General features: G+C 40.1%; 3 protein-coding genes across 8 annotated transcripts in view; 2 read left to right on the top strand and 1 right to left on the bottom strand.

Annotated features, from left to right (window-relative positions):
- The window catches only part of cyp27a3 (cytochrome P450 family 27 subfamily A member 3), a 44,237-nt gene extending 41,172 nt beyond the window's left edge, over positions 1-3,065 (top strand). The window contains exons 7-9 of one of the 2 annotated variants that reach the window (XM_028435373.1): positions 489-569; positions 808-1,023; positions 2,928-3,065. In XM_028435373.1, coding sequence (XP_028291174.1) covers positions 489-569; positions 808-1,023; positions 2,928-2,934 — 304 coding nt within the window. In that variant the 3' untranslated portion in view covers positions 2,935-3,065. Of the gene's footprint in view, positions 1-488; positions 570-805; positions 1,024-2,927 lie in introns of those variants that run through there. The other variant, XM_028435374.1, reaches the window with a different exon arrangement.
- Positions 3,066-5,720: 2,655 nt separating this feature from the next.
- On the bottom strand, positions 5,721-10,450 carry cnga4 (cyclic nucleotide gated channel subunit alpha 4). Its single transcript, XM_028435375.1, has 7 exons — positions 10,202-10,450; positions 9,813-9,914; positions 9,593-9,699; positions 8,269-8,852; positions 7,954-8,199; positions 7,480-7,645; positions 5,721-6,722 (listed from the first exon to the last, which is right to left on the bottom strand). Exons 1-7 carry the CDS (start codon positions 10,348-10,350, stop codon positions 6,127-6,129), a joined length of 1,950 nt encoding a protein of 649 aa, XP_028291176.1. The 5' UTR covers positions 10,351-10,450; the 3' UTR covers positions 5,721-6,126.
- A 2,197-nt stretch (positions 10,451-12,647) lies between these two features.
- Positions 12,648-23,995, top strand: part of fhip1b (FHF complex subunit HOOK interacting protein 1B) — a 33,097-nt gene continuing 21,749 nt past the window's right edge. For 3 of the 5 annotated variants that reach the window (XM_028435840.1, XM_028435838.1, XM_028435841.1), the window contains exons 1-3: positions 12,648-12,958; positions 18,015-18,415; positions 22,276-22,683. In XM_028435840.1, coding sequence (XP_028291641.1) covers positions 18,296-18,415; positions 22,276-22,683 — 528 coding nt within the window. In that variant the 5' untranslated portion in view covers positions 12,648-12,958; positions 18,015-18,295. Of the gene's footprint in view, positions 12,959-18,014; positions 18,416-22,275; positions 23,567-23,995 lie in introns of those variants that run through there. The other 2 variants (XM_028435839.1, XM_028435843.1) reach the window with 2 other exon arrangements.

The following is a 23,995-nucleotide window of genomic DNA, read 5'->3' as shown; positions in this document are numbered from 1 at the left end:
AGCCTGTCTGTGTCAGATTTATAGTCATGCTGTCCTGCTTTAAGGCAGAATTAGAAGTGATCATAAATTTTCTGTAAAATTGCAGCAATCAGTAAACAGGTTCCAATTACAAAATAAAAGCCTCTGCAGAAAGCCTTAGCAATATTCTTGCACCTGAATGTTTGGGAGCTCTAGGTTACAGGACCAATACATAAAGCTACAGTAGGTTATCTCAGTTCAGTCGTATGTGTTCATAACTTCTAAATCTGATCAGGAAGATGCATTCAGCTAAAATCATGTACTGATTATTTTTTTACACACAAGCAGCAAAAACATCAATGGTTCAGTGGTTTTTATGATAAGCAGATCATAATTTTATCAGTAAGGGATAAGCAGGATTTTATCAAAAGTTATAGTAAATCAAAAGCATCTCTGAAAATTATTCGAATTATGAGGTCACACATGAAGATAACATTTAGTGGACTTTAGATTCCTTGGTGCTCTTCAGGGTTGTACCCAGTGGTGCCAGAAACGCTCGCCTCACTGTCGAAGATGAGATTGTGGTGGGAGATCATATTTTCCCAAAAAAGGTAAGATAAGTGAAGTTCAGCTCTGTAGAGCAGAACCTAAAGAATTGCTGTCTTTCAACTAAAAACATTGTCAAGTCTTTTTGAGTAGAGTTTGCCTGTTCCTTCAAGGTGGGCTTCTTTCCAGGTACATTGGTACACAATAACCTCAAGTCACTCTAAACACAATGAAAACTTTCAGAGACAAAACCTTATTGTGGCAGCACTGACAAAGTGCAAATCTTTGTGGTCCCTCTTTCAGACGCTCTTCCACCTCTGTCACTATGCCGTTTTGTCCTATGATGAAAAAGTTTTTTCCTGAAACCCAACGTCCTTCCTTGCCGCAGCGCTGGCTTAGTAGAGGAGGAGATGATAAGCTGAAGCAGCACCCATTCGGGTCAGTGCCATTTGGCTTTGGGGTCCGAGCATGTCTTGGTCGACGGGTGGCTGAGCTGGAATGTACCTCCTCCTTTCCAGGGTAAGGATGTATGATTTTGGTGATGTACTCAGATGTTTTATTAAGGAGTTTGGAAGTTTTTGTGTAAAAAAAACTATAGGTTATTACATAAATTCGGTTCTCTGAGTAATATGAGTGAGATATCGCACTATGGGATATAAGCCTCCGCGTCAATATCTAAGAAGCCCCCTATCTCATAACGCCAATCCTGATTGGCTGGGTGAAATGTATTCATCTGCCACTGGTAATCCTTCCTACTATAAGTAGAGTGGGCAGGGAATACAGCGGCATTCAAATAAGCAAACCTCTCCTCACTCATTCAGCAAGAAGGGCTGTCTAGTGAGACATCTCACTCATATTACTCAGAGAACCAAATAACCTATAGTTTTCTTTCACAACGTTCGTTTCAATGTCTCACAATGGGATATGGTAGCTTCCGTAATACAGACGAGCTTATCGCATGCTACACCAGCTCGCAGGGCGAGCACTGTACCGATGCCACACATGGAGCAGAGACATTCAGCCGGTAAAACCGAACAAAAGTGAACAAAAGTGAGGAGCGAGGACCAACATGCTGCCACACAAATATCCTGAACAGACACCTGAACAAGGCCCAGGATGTGGCTAAACTTCGAGTCGAATGTGCACGCAAACCAAAAGGCAGCTGCAGACCCTGACTCGTATAAGCCAAAGCAATTGCGTTCACCAACCAGTGTGACAGACGTTGCTTAGTAACAGGCTACCCCTTATGGGGCGGAAGTCAGGAGATGAAGAGCCAGTCGCTCCTCCTGAAGCACCCTGTCATATCCACATAAGCACGTACAACGCGTACCGGACACAACAAATGAGGCTGCTGCTAACACGTCTATCCCGAGCTGTGAAGGGGAGTAAAAACAGCACGCACTGTGCGTTTACTCCACGGTGAACAGATCCACCTCGGCTCAGCCTCCGGTGTAGCATCTATTCCCCATAAAACGGTGTCACCTGGACAGCAGGGCCGTACATGTGTTCAGCTCTCTCCGTGATTTTCTGCGTTCAGCGAGAGGAGGCGTCCACATCTCCACAGGATCAGCCTGCGTGCTAGCAGGTGCAACTGACTACCATGGTCGTATTGTCCATCCTCACCAGCACATGGTGGCCCGTGAGGAATGGAAGGAAATGCCTCAGCTCAAGAAACACCGCTGAGAACTTCAAGTAATTGATTGCCGGAGTGCTGGAGGCACACATCCCAGCGACCTCTCACAGATCGCCCTCCCGTACAACCGCGCCATGGTGGACCACCTTCCTGGACGTGATGGTGCCCATCCAATAGGCACCCCTTGCACCAGAAAAAAAGCGGGGTGTGCCAGGTGGACGTAGAGCCCCGCAAACTCAGGTGTGATCATCAATCCGCTGTGCGTCTTGACAGACAGGATTCTCTGGTGTGCTCACAGACCTCTGTGCGTCATGACGGACAACCAGCATGAGTGTCAGCCACAGCTGGAATTCTCTCCTGTGGAGGCAACCGGGCCGATTACGAGGAGTGCAGGCGCATTTATCAGGAAACACACTGTCAGAACGGTGACGTAATAAAACGCAGTGCGTTCCGGGCTCATGACCAGCAGATGCCCTGCTGTCCCACACATTGCTTATGCACACCGCCGAACACTTTTGGGCTTAAGAAAGGCCTCCCGTTTTTTGGGGACCAGTAAGAGCCGCCCTGACAGTGCGGGAGAAATGCCAGACATCGCCCTTTTCTTTAACAATAAGAGGATTTCCTCCTGTAAAACGCGGTCGTTCTTTTTCATAACATGAGTGAGACATCTCACTCATATTACATATCAGTTTAGCAGTTAGTAATTACTGACTGTTACATTTACTCTTCATTTGTGCTAACACTTTAAAATACTTCATGGTAAAAATGTATACTTTGTTTTGTATTATAGCTTGTGAAGCATTTTAAGGTAATGCCAGATCCTGCTGGAGCAAAAGTGACTCCAATTACCAGGACGCTGCTCTGCCCCGGTAAGCCAATCAACCTTCAGTTTGAGGACAGAAGCAAGGAGCAGCCACAGCTGAGAACATCAGCGGGAGTCTCTCAGTGAGCAGGTCCGCAGTCACACACCCAGAGCCATCTTGTAAAGAAGACATACAAGATGTCTTCAGAGTGTTCTTAAGCTTTTAGAACTTTAAAAACAATTACTGAATCATTCACACAGAGAAAATAAAGTGTAAAAAAAAAAAAGAACAGTCAGGAATACAGATTCCATTATTAATCACAGTACTCTTTGAATCTTTGTATTTTTATTTAGAGATAAGGTGAATTTAATGTTATTTTAGCAGTTTTTCTTCTGATTACAAATTCACAACTCTTCTTACATTTTTTTCAAAAATATTTGAGTGAGCCGCTGCAGTTTGTAACAAACATAACTCCCAATACAGTATGCTTTGTTGGAATAATACACAACTTCTATCATTCTCTTGGCCTTATTTGGAGCAGCACAGCTCCCATGGTGTACCTTGAGGCCATGTTGTGTTTGTTCTCCCTGGTGGAGAGGCGGGGTAACTTTGTGCTGAAGATTTTGTCCACCTCGTTTAGCTGGATCAGACTTCCTCCTTTTTCAAGGCTGTGGTTACCAGCCCTGTTTCTGGTAAAAACGCAGATGATGAAAACCTGTTTATACAGGTGTACACTAGCATTGTGTCTGCAATCCACATGAGATCCTGTCTGGGATGTTAAACACCTTCTTCTAAATGGAGCAGAGTCCGTTCTTTACGGAGTTTTATGGCTGGATGAATACAGACAGGATGAAAAAAATACAAAAACACATAGGGCCAATTTTGATAGAGAAAAAGTTGAAATGTCAAGATTTAGGTTTAGATTTTGAGACTAAACTTGAAACATGATGTTGAGATTAAAGTTAAAAAGATGAAATTAAAGTTGAAATTTTGAAAATGAACACAAAATACAATATTGTGATAAAAGTCGAAGGTTTGCTAATAAAGTTAAATCAACAGAAACTGACGAGGGCCAATTTACCAGATGACAACAAACATTAGATCGTGACCAGCTACTAAATGCTGTGTATCATTGAATGCGTTAAAATATACTTTGAAGTTGGTTTTAATAACAAAGAGAATATTTCTCTTTTAGCTCATAAACAGACTGTTGTAATCGATTTGAAGTATTTAAACTCCTGCTTTCTGCTGACCTGCCGCTAGGGGGAAATTAAAAAAATGCCTTAATTTAGGGGCGTTACTGCTAACGCAGTAAGAGACACCTAGTCAGGCAGCTGGTCAGTGTTGTGCAGAGAGTTCACAGCTGAGATGTGTCACTACAATCACAGGCACCTTGGGGCTATCTCGGGTGAGTGTGTGGGGGCGGTGGCTGCCTCTCGGCCTATGGTCTTTTGGCTGTCTGGGGTGGCAGCTCGGTTGTTGGGGGGTGTCCTGGGGCTCCTTGGCTCCCGTTGTTGGTGCCGGCCTGGCTGCACCTTTGGGCTTGGGGCGGCACCAGGGTTTACAGAAGTGTTTTTTTCACAAACACTAGTCATGGATGCACACACATACAGTATGTATTCAGTTGAAAAAAGTGGATTTGGGCTTTAGTTACTCTTTAAGGACTTGAGATATTGCCAAAAACGTAATCTGTTCAGAAGGAAAAACCAGTTAAGTTTGGAAGAGGAGGCCGCATTCAGTCTGTGGCTATTGAGGAGCTGTACAGAAAAAAAATTAGGGCCAGTTTTGATGGAGACAATTTTCATATATGGTGAATTGGCCCTAGTTCGCTTCCGCAGATTTGACTTAATTAGCAAACGTTCAACTTTTATCACAAGACTGTATTTTGAGTTTATTTTCAAAATTTCCACTTTAATCTCGACAGTTACATTTTATTCTCGACCTTTTAACTTTATTCTGTATTTGCAACTTCTTTATCAAAGTTGGCCCTTATCCGCTTCTGTAAATACAAATACATGAAAAAAATTAAAATAAAAATACAATTGAAAAAAAGAGCCATGATTTTATTTGACATCTTGTAACATTTTAATGTTGTCGCATGATGATATCTCATACCACCCCAGTGACAGTGTTACTTTGTACATATAGAAAATGTTATGTTTTAATTCAGTTATAATTTTTTATATAATAAAAATGTAAATACTGTCTTTTGTACAGTGTATTAACATTAATCAAGCGTCATTATTATTTTGGTAAATAAATGTGACAATGTGCTGGTATTTCCTTGTTGTGTGAGACTGATTTTTTCTCTTTATTCAGCTTTCTTTTCTGGATAGGTCATGAAGCGATTAAGTGGGAAAAATTTGCTATAGAAGTACCCATCGGCCAGGCCACTGGCATAGCTAGATGCAATGCCCCAATGTCCCTACTAGAATCTGAGGTGAACAAAAATGTGGCAATCATGTCTCACAGATGAGTGTTTTTTTTCTCTCCTCCTGGCTATTGAACAAGCACTTTAAAAGAATAAAAAATGAACAACCTCTAGTATTATATATTATATTTTCATATAGCTTGCAATTAAAATTCACTTCAGGTAACTGTCAGGAACTAGGCTGAGGATCACCTTCAACTGTCCTGCAACTGGGTCCTGTCTGCTACCCGTGACAGTACCTTTAATAAACATGATGACAGACAAGGTGAAAGTGAAACACATCAAAGAGTCTGTTTATTCTCCATTTATAATCTCACTAATGTAAGCATTAACACTCATCAATTTCTGCATTAATTACTTGCTGTTTTTACTGCAGCAACAATGTGGTTTTTGGTCTGAATTATGGATTTAAATTTTTCACATTTTTAAAGGTTTATTCCTCAATTGTAAAGAAATTGATCTACAGTTCTTCTGTGATTGTGATTGGTCTAATCTCTACCTCTGTCACAAGAGCGCGCATGTAGCCAGGCTGAATTCAACTCGCTTAACTTGGCAAGTTGTAATTGAGATTTGTATTACAGCTTCTGTCTGACTGACAACGCTTGGTTAGGTGAAGCCTGCTGATGTAGATAAATCCAGGATATAATATCTAGCTTTGTAGTATAGGCCCCTAAAATAGAATTTTTTTTTCAGCTTACCTTGCTGAAGGGACTAGCCTTGTTAGTAAGTTAGCTGGGGACCCTAAAAGATCACATCTATCTTCCAGTTAAGGGTTGTGTCCCCTCCACTATCCGTTCAACATTCTCTTTACTTTTAGTACTCTCTCCATCTCCATCTTTAGTCACAGCATTGTTGTCCCCCTGTCCAATCAGCTTTTCATCAGAGCTTTCCTTTTTCTCTTCCTCTCCTTCAGCCTCCTCTCGTTCAAATTCAACCTGTTCACCGATGCCTTCTCCTCTGCCTTGCATAATCTCCCTTTCCTCCCTGTTTCCAGGTGAAGCCAGCAGTGCAGCTACCTCTGACTCCAGCTGCTCCACCCTTATTTGCAACTTTTGGTTGCTTGACTCTAATTCAACCATAAGCCTTGCTAACTTGGTTTGAAGGACTTCGAGGTTGTTCTCCGCTCTTGCTATCTTTTTGTCAACTTTCTCTGCCTCTTTCTTCTCTACCTCCCCACTCTCTTCCAACATGCCCATCTTGGTCAGTATCTGCCTGCCTTTCTCCTCTAAGTGACTCTTGGCTGCTGGAAACTCTGATAACACATCTCTCAGGTCTTCCTTTGAGAGGCTGAACAGGTCTGAGTAACCAATGCTTCTGATGTTGGCAGTGCGACGATTGCCGGATTTATTACCTGCAAAAAACAATTGAAGACAAAGTGAGGATCAAAAGGAAGCCCCAGTTTAACACAAGAGTCCTGTTGATGTATGCATTTCATTGTACTACTACAGTAATGTTATACATTTCATAACATCCACCTCTCTGTCACAAACTGTGGCTTCAATCGCCAATGTTTTGATGAATATGTAATATTAAGTCAGCTAAACACAGCTTTAGTCTTGATGTGGATCAGAGTTACTTTTTCAGTAACAATTAGCCTACTACTTCTACACTGGTAACCACTTTTCCATTTCCATCGTTTTAACACACAACATTCAAACCACAACAAACACATGATCTTGTCATAAAGAAAGACAAATCCCTTTCAACCATCATATGGACAAAAATACAGACCAAGAAATTACATAAACATAGCACATGATAAGATGTGTAAATATACAGTTTTATTTCAAAATCAGTGGCAACACATCTTATTATGCTCGGATAAATATTCATTTATCCATTGTTTTTGGGATTAGTTATGATTCGATGAACTACAGAAGGCAAATGGTTCCTTTAAATGTGTTAATTATGTTTCCTTTTGACCCAGTGGCTGCCTTAACAAGTCATTGAAAGCTTGACCACAGATTTGGCTAATTATTAAAAACTGTTTCACTATTTGTCACAAATATAACTTATAACCAAGGACTCCACTATTCAAGGCAAAGTTGCTGGCAAATAGGTCTGTTTATAGGATTGTGTGCAGCAAGCAGGGGTGTGACTTAACTCACCCTTGATATTAAGGATGCTAATTTCCCCAAAGAAAGTTCCTTCACTCAGCACTGCAAATTGTGTTATCCCGTCATCAGCGACAACAGCAAGTTTTCCATCTTTAATGATGTACATTTCATGGCCCACGTCTCCTTTTCTGCAGACATACTCCCCTGGACTGAACACCTGCAAGGTAAAAAGTATTATGTATTCATACTTAAGGTGCATGTTTGACTCTCTACAAAAACCTTGATTAATGAACAAGACTCATAGTTTTAAACACTCTGCATATGTGCATTATGCCTAGCTTTTCTGGATCATCCCTAAAAACAAAAAAGCCATTAAATTTTTTAACTTTGTACATTTAGGTATGTTTTGGTCCTCCTATAGATCTTAATGGTATTAGCTGCTACATGGGCGTAGACCCAGAAAGTACCATGTGCTGACCAAATTTTCTCAACAGTTTTACTGCCAATGGAAATCCATCTCCTGACCTGTGGAGTTAGTTTAAGAACAAGCTCCTCTAGCAGACTTTTCTCACAGCTCTGGAATATAGTGACTTTAGACAGTGTAGAGAGGTGAACGCTGACAGCGATCTCTGTCCTCATGTGGACGGGAAGATGCTGCAGGATTTCATTCTCTCGCATGATTTTCTTGTTGATGTGAAGATGCTGGTACCAGTTGTCAATGCGCTGACGAAGCTCTTTGCTGATATAATGGCTTTGCAGGTATGCTTTTACCTAAAATAAGACATAAAGTTCAATTTCCTACATTAATGATTTTCTTTATCTGACATTATTTTGACTTACCAGCTCATGGTCAGGGAAGAAAACATTGTCACGGTCCCTGAGGCTTGTGATGACATTTCCAACATTACCAACAATTGATGCAAACACCAACACAGCAATAAGCAGGTCTGCAATCATAAACAAATACTCCTCCTCCCTGTTTGGCAAAGGTGTGTCCCCAACTGTAGTGAAAATCTGGGCAGAGAACCAGAAACAGTAGAAATATTGACGTCGCAGGGATGCAAACTGGGGATCAGTCATATTGGGGTAAACCCAACGGTCACTTCCGAAGCCAATGTAGTTGGAGAGTGCGAAGTATAGGCATGCATTCCAGTGGATTAGCACAAAGATGTAGATCATGAGCTTGGAGATCCTGAAGGTATTGGGGTAAGAGGTCCTCGTTTCCATGCGGTCCAGGGCCTCGTTCAGCCTTGGCAAACGCAAGAGCCGGTTGATCCTCACCAGCGGAGTTTGAATGCCAAAGGCAAAGTAGAGAAAATCAGTGGGAAGCAGTGAAGCAAGGTCTCGTAGGAAGCGTTTAGAGTGTAAGTAGCGGTCTTTCAGGCGGGTTAAGTCTTTAATCAGGATGCCCTGATCCAGGTATCCTAAAGAGGAGAGGGTTATTTACCTTAAGCTTTGCATCTAATGTTAAAAGCATTATTAAAATTATAGTAAATGATGAATCAGTTCAGGAGATCCAGTACTTGTGTTTCTTCCCTTTGTATGTATTTTTTTTTTGTGTGTTCTCACTTAGTCGGTCCTCCATGCCCATCTTCATTTTTATGTCAGCTTCCCCCTCATAATCATTAGCATTAACTATTCAACCACATTGTGTTGAATGAAAAATTATCAGTCTGTTGTGTTGTCGACCCTTAGTCCAGGCTTGTTCCAAGCCTAGCCAAAGCTACTCAAGTCAAGAACCATAGTCTATCTCTAGTAACGTAAGGTGAAGCTCATAGCTGTAATTAGCAAATATGTGGACAAAACAGAGTACTTATTCACATTTGCCTAACCATAGTAGACTAAGAACATACCTAGCTTGGCATCAGACTCTCTCACCCCGACATGTCAGGGTAAAGCAAACACATTGGTTATCATATGCCTATTACAACCCCAATATGATATTTTGATCTGATACATCCACATATTCATTTGACAAAATTGTTTCCAAATAAATCTGCACATATTCTGTAGATATAAATGCTTTCCACAGTTCTTTTACATCCAGCCAGCAAGTTGTTTTGTTTTTTCCACTGTACTCTCTGATATGTGCTCATTTCAGCCATCTGTGCCCTGCTGTTTAGTTGAAGTTCTTAACAAAGTTGGGACAAGAAAATTTTTTTACCAGTGTGTAGAGTGATGATCATATCGGCGATATACATGACATCTGACAGATAGTCCAGAGTCAGCCACACAGGGAGGTAGTTCAGTGCTATTGCACTGAAACAAGTCCTGCAAAAAAAAAAAAAAAAGTCTATGTCAGGTTCTGGGGGGTTGACATCAAGTCAAAGGGTTGAGGATTAGTGATCATTTCTTTAAAAAGTATGTAAATTTGCAAAATGTACCTTAAAATGATAATTACGCAATTGTAAACAATGGGTAATATCATGACCTGTATCCAGACATAATAAAATCCCTCTGCTGGATCTAGCACCCACTCAGTCCAGCTAATGAATGAGAAAACAGAGGTAAATTAGAATGCAGCTGAAAAACTGCAAGAGTTCACAGTTAATCTACACAGTTATAGAACTGTCAAATGTAAACATTAATCCGAACATGATTTTAGGTAACATGAAACACAAAGCTATTAATTTACTAAGCAAAATGTGTGTATGAAATTACAATTTACTCGTTTCAGTTAAAAAATAAGCATACTAACAGAGCTCTTGTATTTTTGTTACACATATTACAAAGAGTATAACAAAAATGTTCAAACCACATTTCACCTACTCACCCGATGTTCAGCTTTAATTGCAGGAAAATATTGTTTTTCCCTCCACTCATGACACCATTATTTTCATCCTTGACTTTCTGCCCACGATGCCGCCTCAGCAGCCTCTGCCACTGCTTGCCTTGTATATCCACGTCACCATTTCCAGCCATCCTAAAAAAGGAAATCTTAGATCACCACATTTCTTACGAAGCTTGGCTTTTGATTTGTAGTGATGATTTAAAGAGCCACAATTTTCCTGTGGCACCACAGCAGAGTTTGCCAAACAATAACCGCACTGCTCTTCCTAGTGATGCTGGTCTCTATGGAAAGTAACAACAGATGTCATGTGCTGCTGGGATTTCTTTTCCCCAATAAAACCACAGAGGTCTTCCTTTGCTAAACAAACAATGTTGAGCTCAGCCTATAGTGGAACACTATTCATGCAAATAAAAGAGGTAAATAAATATAATCTGGTGTTTTTCTTTTCCAGCATTTTAGTGATGCTATACACAAGATTTCCTTTTTTAGGGATCTGTAGTGGCGTTTTATGCAGTTTGATACATTTATGGTGCTTCGTGGCGTATCTAACAACTTCCGGGAACAAATTGAGTTTTCATGAATAACGTGGCGGTCAAGCATTTCAAACTTATGTTGTCGCAACTCCCTCTCTAAATGGCTCTGGGCGGGGATACACCCTGGACAGGGCTCCAGTCCATTGCAGGGCAACAAACATACAGACAAACACCCACTCACATTCAATCCAACGGGCAAGTTAGAGACTCCAATCAACCTAACAGTCATGTTTTTGTATTGTGGGAGGAAGCCGGAGCACCCAGAGGAAGCCCACACAGCACAGGGAGAAAGTGCAAACTCCACACAGAAATGACCAAATGTCCTCCCCAGAGCTTGAACCCAGGAGGACGTGCTTACTAATAGGCCACCGTGAACCACACTTTTCAATCCCTATATCAGTTTGTTTTGCTTATATATAAATTTAAAAGTGACAGTGAATATTAACAAACATTTATTCCAGAATTAGCAAATGCTACTTTCCATCAGCAGTCCCTGGCAGGTCAAATGATATAACATTACAATGACAAAACAATTGGAAAAATATAAAAAAATATACAACACAATAGCAGAATTGGAGAACTGACACACACCAATAACAAGGAACACTGAGAGAAGACATGAGATCTTAAACTACAAATTAGTGCAGAGAGATCTGTTTTCTTTTCAGCCATTTGTTTTTAAAGATTGTCTTTAAAAGTGGTAAGTGTGGTACAGTTTCTTATTGAAGCTGGAATCTCATTCCAGACCTCAGTACCTTTGACTGATAACATCTGTTTGCTGAAGGTTGTGTGCCTGTGTGGTACTGCAGAGGCAACACAAGCAAGTAAGAAACCAGGAAAAACTATTATTGTGAACACTGTTGTTTTGTGTTTAGCCGTTTTTTCAGTCCATTGTTAAAAGCATTGTCACTAGTCTCTCATTTTAGATGCGTGGGTAGATATTCTTCCACTAGTGATGGATCTGAGTATAATGAAACCACCCAAAGGCGGCGGAGCAAGTCCATGCAGGATCTAAAATACAGAGCAAGCAAGTTTAAACTTTCTAAAATGATAAAAACTTTAAATATTGTATTTCTGAAGAATAGGGCAGTGATGGGAGGAAAAGGATTTCCTATCCAGTACTTTCATGGCTTTTTTGAAGAGCGATTCTATTGGTTTTAATGTATGTAAAGTTGAGCACATACTCTCGTACAATGAAGAAACAGTTTTGCAGCCCTCTGCCGAAAATTGTTGAGAATAAAATGTACCATTTTACATATTTTTTAACATGTTTTTTAGAGCTCCTCACCTTTTAGAAACACATTTCAACTTCACCACATGTTTGGATGCTTTGCTGTCCAAGCAAGTGTGTCTTTTCAACAGCAGGAGACATAATGTCCAAAAATGTAATTAAAAAATGCCACAAAATGTCTAGACCTGTTACTATTCTTAAAAAAAAAACATATCCCTATGTTAAAACTGAGCTGTGAAGACTGTTCTGGTTTGAAGTTTTAAAATTATAATTTTTTTTTTTGGAAGAACGTCAGGATGAATACATGATTTGGTTTTCATTTTAGACTGGCATAATTTTTTTCTCTTTTTTTGTCTTTGTAAAGTGGCATTTTTCAATCGGAAAAAATGTCTTATTTATTTAAATGATTATTTATTTTTTTAATATTCCTTTTTGATTTGAAAAGGTCTCTTAGTGAAGTCAAATAAGTTATTTGACTTAAAAAAAATAAGCATGATTTTTACTACAATGTTTTTGTCTTTTCCCTTTCCAAAATATCGTATCATTATCGTATTTTTGAGACCATTATAGTCTATCGTATCGTGAATGGTTTTAATGTTCACTCCATCGCCTTCCGTTAGTTTGTTGTTGCACTTGCAGCTGAAACGTCGCCTTCCGTGACTCACTGAAATCGTGTGGGCGGAGTCAGAGTAAGATGGCTGAGCGAAAGGGAATAGTGTTAGTGAAACCATCTAATGGGATGTTTATCGGGTGTTATCGAGATGAACGACAACTGAAACGAAGGAGCGGTTAAGGCTTTTGCTCTCCTGGTCTGCTGTGGTGCTCCTTGCTGCTGTTGTTTGATTTCTCAGGTGCTGTTCAGTCCGTAAGAGCTCTGACATTGTTGGAATCATCTGCAGCTAGTCGTTAGCAGCTGTGTTAGCAGCAACGAAACCTGTCCCTCGAAAACCGTTGAGGCTTCTTTTATTGTATTGGGTACGTGGATTTGAAATTACTCTAATTTTGTAACAACAACTCCATAGATAGTGTTTTCAGCTGCATGCATGGGTGACATTTTTAATTAAGCGTGTTATTGCAGCCTTAATGAGAAAATGAAATGCATTGATTGTTTATTTTTTCGATGAAGCACTGAGCGAGCTGTCTGCGTGCAAATATAGCTCTGGCTTGTTTTATATAACACATGTTGTGATCCTATAATACTCAACTGTTTATTAAAAGCCAGTACAACAGTCTGATTTTAGCTAGCGTATAATAATGCATGTTGTTTATGTATGTCACATCTGAAGGCAACACACACAAATGATTTTAATTAGGTTAATTTCATCATTTGGAGCTGGCCAATGAATGAGAATTGATAAGGGAGCTGATAATATTAATAACCCATCTACATACTAACCTTGATAATAATGTTGCGTGTGTTTTTAGGAACATGGAGGTAGTCGCTCAATACAGCTAAGAAATTTAGATACTTTATCAAGCGGTTATGACAATTCTCTGTCGATTCCAGTAAGATACTTGTGATATGCACAAAGTTGTACTGTCACTGTGTTACTCATTTTAACATGAACAGTTCAAAGAACAGCTGGAAGGCCGTGACTATTGATACGGTGCGGCCCTCATTCGCCAGTTTCGGTGACGTGATAGGTGCACCATGTGACTTAAATTTTGTTTTAGCTCATATTTATTTGTAGCTACCCGCTAACCCAGGAAATACCCTAAAATGTTTTTTTTTTTTTTTGTGTATGTATTGTTTAACCGTAACTCAGGAAATACCCTAAAATGTTTATTTTTTTTTCGTATATGTATTTTTATAGGAGGAGTTTCCCGTGTTAAATATGGTAAAATGAAATATTCTATCAAACCCATGTTAGCAGAAGGAAGGATCCTTGAGTGCGGCGCCTTAAGACCACTCGGCCATCCTGGCTCAGTGAAAAATCACAGGCACATTACACTTATTTAGAAAAGGTCCGGAAAATTGCCCGTATCGATGGTCCAGTGGCTTTTGATACGTTTCCGTATCAATAAACACTTTGTTCAATAAATGGAGGGCGTGTTGGTATTTGGATATTAGAAATTACAAGTGACTCTTACATATGTCACTTGCTTGTGTTTTCCTAAGGAATTGCCATACACCTGAATATATTCTTATATGGTATTATAATGTCTCTTGTGCTTGTTCACATTATTCTTCAGGTAAATTGTTTTTTTTATGTTACCAAATCAAAATTAACTTCTGTATTTAGATAAGCTTTCAGATGTGAAGTGTAGCGATATATTTGCAGATATCTGTTTTACACAATACACATGTCAATCTTTTGCCTTTCTGATCAAACACAGTAAGTGGGAAAAGAAAGCTTTGAAACTGTTTTTTTCCCAGTGTTTGTTGGTTTTTTGAAAGATAGAAAAAAAGTGATAGAAACATTGACAGACTAATGGAGCTTAACGTTAGACTTTAGAAATAATCACCTTCATTTCCTCTTGGATTTAAGTGAAGGCTAAACACACTATTATGATGAACACGGTGAAGTATGGGTAAAGTTCACTAGTTGAAGGCAATGGATGGTTGGAGGTAGAAATGTAAAGAATGTGCAATTAGAGATACATTTGATAGCCTGGTTTCACACCTCGGGAGCATTTTTCAAAGCAAGTGTGCATGTTATAAGCTTTTCTGTCACAAGAAATCACAAAGTGTTTTACATGACTGTGTGTAATTCAACCTTTGGACTTTGTAGTCTGACAATCTTCAGTTGGTTTGGTCTTGCTGGACAAACAGCCACGTTTTTATGATGGCAGATTTCCTTTAGAGAAATTTGCTGAACTGCAAACTCTTTTTATGGATGTCCTTATGATCCTGCATTTGACCAAGAAATGGGAAAGCCTAATTTAAATTGAAGTGTGCTGTGAACATTGTGCTGGCTGAGAGCTGCGTGCCAGGCTGTGGATCTTGTGACAAAAGGCTAAAGAAAGACATGCACTTCATCAAATTAATGGTGAAATGAATACAAATTGAATCTTTTGGGATTTTTAGTGTTATTTTATCCCTCCCTATCTCAAACTTCAGATGGGTTAACCAAGATCCCTATTCACATTAAAGCAGAACTAAGTAACTTGCACTTTGCGCTCTCCCTAAAGGTCCTTTTTGGTTATGTCACTGTCGTAAACACTCCACACCCCACGCCGCCTGCCCCACCCCACAGCTACATGCGCACCTTTATTTCCCAAGATGGTAGCAACTGATCACTGAAAAATCCTAATACAACATTGACACTAAGGGTGCTTTCACACATATAGTCCCATGTGACCATATGAACAGTATGAGGAAGAGAGAGAAGTAAAATAAATGAATGATGTGGGAGTAATTAGGAAGGGAGTGTGGACGTGTGTGATGTGTTTGTTTGGGTGCTGACAAAGCAGCTCTGAAAAATTATGGATAGATATTTGTGTGTGCTGCCTGATGGAGAGCTGGGTTGCGAGTGTGTGTGCGTGCCTGTTGCCGCGACTACGGTACATGATTACTGTGTGGTGCTGAACATGGAGTTGCTCTGTTCCTCTGACAAAGTTCTCTGCCTTTTTTTTGCTGGCTCCGCCATGATATAAGTTTGAGAAAAGTGAATTTGTAGACAACCGTGTGCATAATTTAGCTATAATAGTAGCAATTGCTACTGGATGCGGCTCCGCTGCGTTCCGCCTCCGCCGCGCCACCGGAGCTGATAGGTGTTACCCGGGGTTTCCACTGGATACATCTCCGCTGCGCCACGGCACCGATCCGGTATTTCACCGCTGTCCGCCGTCCGGTAATTCACACCGGTTGCGTTTTGAGTGCGCCGCGGTGCACTCCGGTTGAACGAGTGTGACGTCACGAGACAGATCAGTTGTCACAATATTTATATAATCGCGCGAGAACGCGGTTAAATGTATGTGTTATAAACACAACAATAAACAGATAAACAGGTCAGTGTTCCTAACGAAGGAGAACAAGAATGTTGGACTCTGGATTTGTCATTGAGAGTGAGGAGTCACGTGGTGAGTTGGGTTGTTTTGGGGGGGTCTGAGCCCGTCAGCCATGATGGTGGTAGACGCCTCCCCGGAATTTCACGCATTCACCAGAGCTTTACTTTTTGCGCATTTACGTAGAGGAATACGACAAGGAAAAAGAAGAAAAGCAATGCAAAAAGAGAAGGCAAAAGAAAAGGGACCATTCAGGGACAAACTGATACCAAGAGCAAAAAAGAGGTATTTGGAGAAGCAAGTGGACATTCGCAACATCGACCCATATGAGCGATCTGCAGCGGAATGGCACAGAGACCTGGACCTTTTACCTCCGTGCACATACATGGACATCGTAAATTACCTAGTTTTTGGTGTAAGTTACTACACAATGCAGAAGTTCAAAAGCCACAAGTCTCTGGTAAGTTACGAGACTTTCTGCTGCGGCTGGGTCCAGGACTTGGTCATCTACAAGCCTCCAGCTGGTGAAAACAGCGTTGTACTGGCAAAAGTAAGTTTCTTCACACATGTGTTTTAGTGTGTCAGAGACAAAGGCACTACAGCGTCCACAATCACATAAGGTAACCTACACTTCCTAGCTTTAAGAGACAACTACATAAAGACATTTTAAGACAACGTTCCAGAGTGAAAATGCAGAGAACACACTCATCCACGGGGGTGTGCGATCGAAAATAAGGTCCTTTCTTCTAATTGCAGCCAACCAAGCAATCCGACGTCTCCTCGTCAGGTCAGACACTTGCTCTCCTAGATGCTGTGTCCGTTTAGGTAACCTAAAAAACTGTATCCCGTTTCCTCCGTCTTCCATGGCTATCGTGGTAGGTATTGGAGCAGTTCTTAACGCAGCAGTGACTTCCAGGCATGGTCAAACAGTGCGGAATAGCAAGTACCTCCGCTACTACCGCGTTAAAAACACATGTAAACAATCTGTTTTGCCGTGGGACTTATGCCAGGGCTTCTATTTCTGGCGGATACCGGAGCACAACGCATCAATCAGCACAGAGCAAGTGAAGCTAAACAGGAAATTAAGCACGTACTCCGCAATAAAATATCGGGTTACTTTTCAAAATAAAACACTTCAGATTATATTTCAAGTAAATACATCACCAAAACGTCATAATGTGTAAAAACAAATTCACATCCACTATATTGTTTCCTCTCATACTGTATCTGTACTGGAAAGTGCAAATGTTTTACTGGTGCAGTTTTATCTTTTCTCTGTTGGCTGTTGCTAAAAAATGTGTCTATGTCAAATCCAGAGTCCAACCTTCTAGTTCTCCTTTGTTAGGAACACTGACCTGTTTATCTGTTTATTGTTGTGTTTATAACACATACCGCGTTCTCGCGCGATTATATAAATATTGTGAGAACTGCGCTGTCTTGTGATGTCACAGTCGTTCAACCGGAGAGCACCGCGGCGCACTCAAAACGCAACCGGTGTGAATTACCGGACGGTGGACAGCGGTGAAATACCGGATGGGTGCCGTGGCGCAGCGGAGACGTATCCAGTGGAAACCCAGTTTGTATTGGGCTGCGGTAAAGTAGTACGTCTTGCCACTGGGTCGGTGGCAGGAAAGTTGTAAACTTGTGCTGTTTTCTGGCCAGAGACAGCAGGGGGAGATGAAAGACCCCCCAATCACACCATAAACACTTGTATTACCCTCACAGGGACTACGAGAAGGATTTATTAAGGTAATAAAGTTACTTAGTTCTGCTTTCAATTTTGATTTGTATGTTGAAGATGTGAATCATTAGGAAATTGTGATCTATGTTTATCTGCATTTTTTAATGCCATATCTGTCCTACAGTACAGGTACTGGGATATTAAACATGAAGCAAGTAAAGACAAGGATTATATGGCTTCACCAAGAAATGGCAGCCTAATCACTGTAGAGGAAGGCACATAGAGGAGGTTTAGTGGTTGTTTGAACACATAGGTGTTCATAAAAAAATTTAAAAAAGCAATGTAACTTAAGTTTATAGGTTGTATTATCATGTTTCTGATTATATTTTCATCTGTTCACAGAGAAAAGTGCCCCTCTTCTCCTGTGATGGGTTGGTGTTGGCTTCAGACTGGATAGCATGGTCTGAAGGGAGGACTGGGTCACAGTTTTTGAGCAGCAGCAAGCGTCTTTCTCACAAACACGTCTGGCAACCAAAGAACTTCTACCACCCTTCTCCTTCTCTTCTTCCACTTTTCCTCTCCCTGTCTACTTTTTCCCTGCCCTTTCTTATTATCTCCAGACTTTTCTCCTTTTGCTGTCTGAGTCATCCTGACCTGTCATCGCCCCCCCCCCCGACTCCAGTATGAGCTGGCTGAGCAGGCTGAACCCTGGGAATCGGTCTGGGCGAAGTGCTGCCCCCTCCAACCCCTGTACGGCTGACCCAGAGACTTGCCTCATGGTGTTTGAGAACCACTGGAGACAGGTGAAATGCAAATAAACTTTCTCATAGATGATGTTCAATTTTGATTATCTGTAAATCCTGATTTATGTTTTATAGATTTGCAAACTGCATTTTATGCTTTACACAAAAAGCCTAGGCCAAAATAACTATTGTATAATACCATCATTATTATTTTGTGTGATTGGTCAGAAACAGGAATTTGATATACTGCTCACGCAGTGACATTAAAATGGTAGAGAAGCATTCTAAATTATTAAAATTCTCCCATCCATCTCATATTTCTATTGAACCAGAAAAGTCACGTGGTTATGATATGATGATGACATCATATCATAACCACCCTCTCAAATTTGTTATGCAGTTTCTATGTGTCAACTCCCGTAAGTAGAGTAAGCATAAATACATATCTAAGACATTTTGGCTTTTAATATATCCTCTAGCGATATTTAAAATACAAGTAAGTAACATTAATTATTATTAGTATTGCCAATCAAACCAATACAAACTGCTCTTCATGACAGGAGCGCAAGAAAGTCCTGGGTTCTCTCCAGTGGCGGATGCTTTAAGACTACAAGGGAACCTCAGCTTCCCCTAAATTCAGTGGTCAAATATGTAGTGTTGTGTGTACATTTCATTGACTAAATATATGACAGAACACATGTATGTTTAGTTCAGAATCAGCTTCTTATAACAGGAAACTGACAGTGACAGCGTGACGTTCTTCATTCATTACCGCAGCGTCACAGTGTTAATAAACAGTGGTGAAGTTCAGCTTCAATTGACTTCAATGGGAGAAGATTTAGGGGTTGATCCACTGCAGTCAAACTAGACGCTCATTGGATAAATGCTCGGTTATGACGCACTTAGTCCCGCCCATCGGACGCCGGGCTTCACAGGAGGTCTATGGAGCAGTGGACTGGATCTGTCTGTTCCGGACGCTGGAATAATGGATGATGATTGGATGATCTGTCTCAGGCTAATTCAATTTTGATTGACAGCGAAATGAGCCAATCAGAGAGTATGACGTTGTAAGCACACAGGCGGGTTTTTCAAATATTTCAGTCCGTTGCTCTGTGTTGACACGGAGACTTTGCTGATCCTCTCATAGCGAATTAACTTCTGACAAACCTAGTGTCTGTTTTTGGTGTTTGTGGAGACTGTTACTGCTTGTATTGTGAGACTTTTGACCAAACACTCACACTCCAGCGCGCAGCAGCTACGCGCGTGCGTGCGTGTGTGATAATCTACAAATAGTTGTTGACAACAAAATGTGAATTCTACTAGAATTCACATTTAAATAAACAGATACATTTTCTGAAGTAGGCAGAAAATGAGCTTCCCCTGCATGAAAGACCAGCAGCCGCCACTGGTTCTCTCCAATCAACCTAACATGACTGTAAGGTTGATTGGAGTCTAAATTGCCAGTAGGAGTGAATGGAAATGTGAGTCGTTGTCTGTTTGTATGTGTGTTGCCCTGTGATTGACTTGTCGGAAAATGGATGGATATTCTGAAACAGATTACTGCTCATAAGCGCTTTGAGTGTCCATAAAAGCACCATATAAATCCAGTGTATAATTAATCATCAGTTTAACATTTGATGATAAACCTTTGAATAACAGAAAGTGTGTAAATAGTTAATATTTGAGATGTCTCCCTGCTTGTATATCACTTAAAATCACATCAGTTTGAGGAATAGTTTTTTCTGTTTCTAGCTGGCTGAACATATACTTTATTTGCCCAGAAAATGTCAGTTGGACTGTCTTTGGTTCAATCAATAATTATCTTTATTTTTTAGAAGTTCACACATTCAGTTAACTGCCATTGTTGCTTGATGAAGTTGGTCAGTTAACAGCCTGTGCTGCAGACGTCCAATGATTGACTGAGAGCTTTACAGCTTAACATAGCTTTGTTGCTTGTATGTTGTTGAGGTATGTTGTGTGTTCTAAAGAAAAAATGTTTGGGTTTTTAGACAAAATACAAGCTTCAGTAATATAAATGCAGTTTACTGGTAAAATAATTGAACAAACATGCACATCTCTTATTGTGGTGTTTTGTATTGGACAGAAATTGTGTTTCAAAAAAAAAAAAAAAAACATTGGTCGTGGATGCACTGGCTGTGGGATGAGCTTGTAACCATACGTTGATCTCAAATATCAGTTTTAAGTATAAGCACTCACCCCTTCCCTCTCTTCCAACCATCATTATATTTAAGCCGGGTGCTGCGTCACCCATTTTAATTTCTCCACACTTGTCACCAGACTTGCTTAACTGATTACATAACACAATAAGCACAATATGCACAACTGTAACATCACATTGCACTCTCAACTTAAAATATTGTACTCTTCCCTACTCAATCCATTGACATACTCTGACTCCCACTTCCCTGTTTTTTTCCCCCTCACTAAGGTGTAACTGCCCTCTCTTTTTATAGTTTTCCTTTAATAAAGTTTTTCTTATCCTTCCTGAGGGAGGGCTGGTGATGTTCACACTTATGCAATAAAATAAATTAATTTCTTGAATTGCAATAATACAACATGCATAGCTATCGCAAAAAGATTGCACTACATGTACTGCTGACCTAGCACATGCATGTTGCTAGGTGAAAAAAAAGGAGAAAAAAAAACACCTGTTGTGAAATATGTACCAACTTTATGTGAAGCAACAGCTTTTTATCCAACGATCACTGCAAGAAAACACAATTCACACTTTTTATCATCTAAAGCTGTTTCCAGTTTTGCATGGTCATGATTGTCCTCGTCATGCTAACTCACAGGTTGTTTGACAGATAATGCAAACATTTTTTAATCCGGTTGTGTATAGAAATGTGAGTAAAAGGACAGTTTTATTTATTTTTAAACATGTTAACATTAAAATTATTGCTAAAGACCACAGCAAAGAGGATGATTCATCACTCTAATTTAAATGTTTGGCCGTTGATGTCATGAACTTTAATCACAGTTTGACATTTTAGAGTTCACCAAGATACAGTTGTATCATACTCTTTGATGGGCTTATCCCATTATGTAGAGCTTAGAGAGGCAGTTTTGGAGCCTCTATGACTAGAGTCTAGTCATTTAATCATGTTGTTTAAACTAAAGGAAGTTGCAATTTTAGGTGTTAAAAGTTGACGCAGTGTGGCAAGTTATCATCAATCATAACTTGGCAAGCTCTGGAGTGGAAGGTAGGACAGTGTGAGCCACTGACTTAAAATCGGTCACCTTGAATAAAAATACCCAACCAGGGGGGCTTCGATGCATTTAATAATTTAATTTTTGTAAACAAAATATCTTTTAGGTTATTTGTCTTAATTATGTGTACTTTACATTTAAAGCAAAACAATGACAAATAGATCAAACTCTTAGTAAGTAAAGGGTTGAAGTGAGCCTGCTGACATGTGTAAACAAACATTTGTTATACATTTTTTTTTTTACCCTGCAAAACCTACCACACATATCTTTTTGTTGTTCTTCCAAGGCACTGATGCTGTTCACAAACATATGTTATATACTTACTGATAACTGAATGACTGAATAATTTTAATAAAGTTTAATAAAAAATAACTGAATAAAGTATTTAAAGTGATTGTTCATTTTTCCAAACAAAGTCTTTGTTTGCCATGTAGCATGTAAATTAGATGCCCTAAAGGCACTACATGACGAGTGACTTTTATAAGTTAACGTAGAGCCCAGTAATCAGAGAACAGTAAATCTGACTATTCTGTTTTTAAATTAAATTTCTTTAGTAATGTCCCTTGGGAAAATGAAATAGACTTATAAGTTTATTATGTAAAATGTGAAGAAAAACACAATTTGCAATATCAGTAATATCATTTATTAAACCCTGTGAGTTTAACCCTGTCCATCTTCTCTTTGATTAGGTGTCTTGGGTGCTGGAGCAGCATGATTCGTTGTCCTCCAGCGACGATCTGATCGCTGTAAGGAATCACACCGACCAGTTGTTGTGTCTGCTTGCGGAGGAGCTTCCCGCTGAGGTCCCAGAAGGCAGCAGTGCTAGCGTGCCACCAATGGGTCCCATTCTGAAGCTGGTGGTCACTAAGAGCATCCTGGAGCGTCTGCTTCAGTGGCACCTCCGCCGGGGCCTGGACCCTGATAGTCAGGGGGCGCTGCTCAAGCTGTTTGAGATGCTTATTGGTCAGTCCCAGCAGCCGCTATTGCAGCACACAGCCATTCTCCACCCTTTGCTGCGACTGCTAGGAGCCTGCGCAGACTCAGAACTTGGGTGTCCTTCTGCTCTGGAAAACAGCCTGGTTCTGCTGCTGAATCAGGTGTGCACCGATTTGCACTATCACTGTAAATACACTTTACAGTACCATGTGTCAAACTTAAGGCTTGCAGGTAAAATCCGGCCTCTGAATGCGTCCTTTGCGGCCCGCAGAATGACTTTGGACAGACTAAGTATTGCAGGGAAGTTCAGAACACATTCAACATCAAACATGAAGAAGATTCCCTCATTGTTCATGTAGTAAAATTTCACCTTTGCTATTTAGAAATACGTTAGTACATCATTAAATGTCACTTGTAGGATACCAAATTTATTTTTTTGTATTTTATTTTAACACAAAAACAAACGTAGATGCCCATCATACAAAATATACATAAGAAGAATAAAAAGAGGGTAATTTTACAAATTCCTTAGATCAGTCACAGCATATTAAAATTAAAACCACAAGGGCAGAGGATGAGAGGTGGTTAAAATAAACAATATGGGTTGCTTGACCCAGCCCACTTTGGTTTTCATACTTTGTTTACTTTCACCCATTCCTTCTATGGGGAGAAGTGGGGTGCTGCAGTGTAGCATCTAGGGACCATTTTACCATTAAAAGTATAATCAAGCCCTTTTTGTTATACTGAGTGAAATGGTCCTTCCAACCTGAGAGTAGTCAATACATTGGGTATTAAGAATATGGAGTAAAAAGAAGCAGACCTCAGTAGCATCTGCAATCCTGTAAAAACTGACCAATTTCTGCCATTCGGCCCAAGTGGAAACAACAAATCAGATGCTTCATCATGTCTTGTCCTGCCCACATCTCCTCTGTTCCTCCCTTTTACCCGTGCTGAAATAGCTGAGTCGGTTCTCCTCTGTCCTGTGGCTTTCGACGGAGCACTGACTGGAGGGGGTGGAGTTTACGGGAGGAGCAACCTTCAAATGTTGGTAGCTCATCAACATTGCACACTATACCTTTAAGGGCCTTGTTCAAGGACAGTCTGGGTGGTCAATAGGGGTGTAAAATTGTATTGATTGAGATCGATTAATTGATTGATCAATGATTTAGTCAAATCGATCTAAAGTATAAACATAGTTATCATCGCCATTTTGCCTTCCGCTTTTATCTTTTTGTTAAAACACCAAACGTTAGTTAGTGAGACTTTTTTTCAAACATTTTTCATAACATTCTCAAAATGTGTCATTATTGTGTTTTTATTTTTCAATGTGAAAACAAACAAACAGATTAGTCTCTGATATCAATAGCAGGCCTCTAAATCGATCAAATCGAAATTGTATCAAGGCATTTGTGACATCGGCAAATTTCGAATTGATAATTGATATCGTATTGGAACGAAACATGTGATTTACAC

Source organism: Gouania willdenowi, chromosome 21, assembly GCF_900634775.1.
Source record: "Gouania willdenowi chromosome 21, fGouWil2.1, whole genome shotgun sequence".
Lineage (NCBI taxonomy): Eukaryota > Metazoa > Chordata > Actinopteri > Blenniiformes > Gobiesocidae > Gouania > Gouania willdenowi.
The sequence above is the reverse complement of the archived record's forward strand: the minus strand, read 5'-3'. Positions and strand labels throughout refer to the sequence as shown.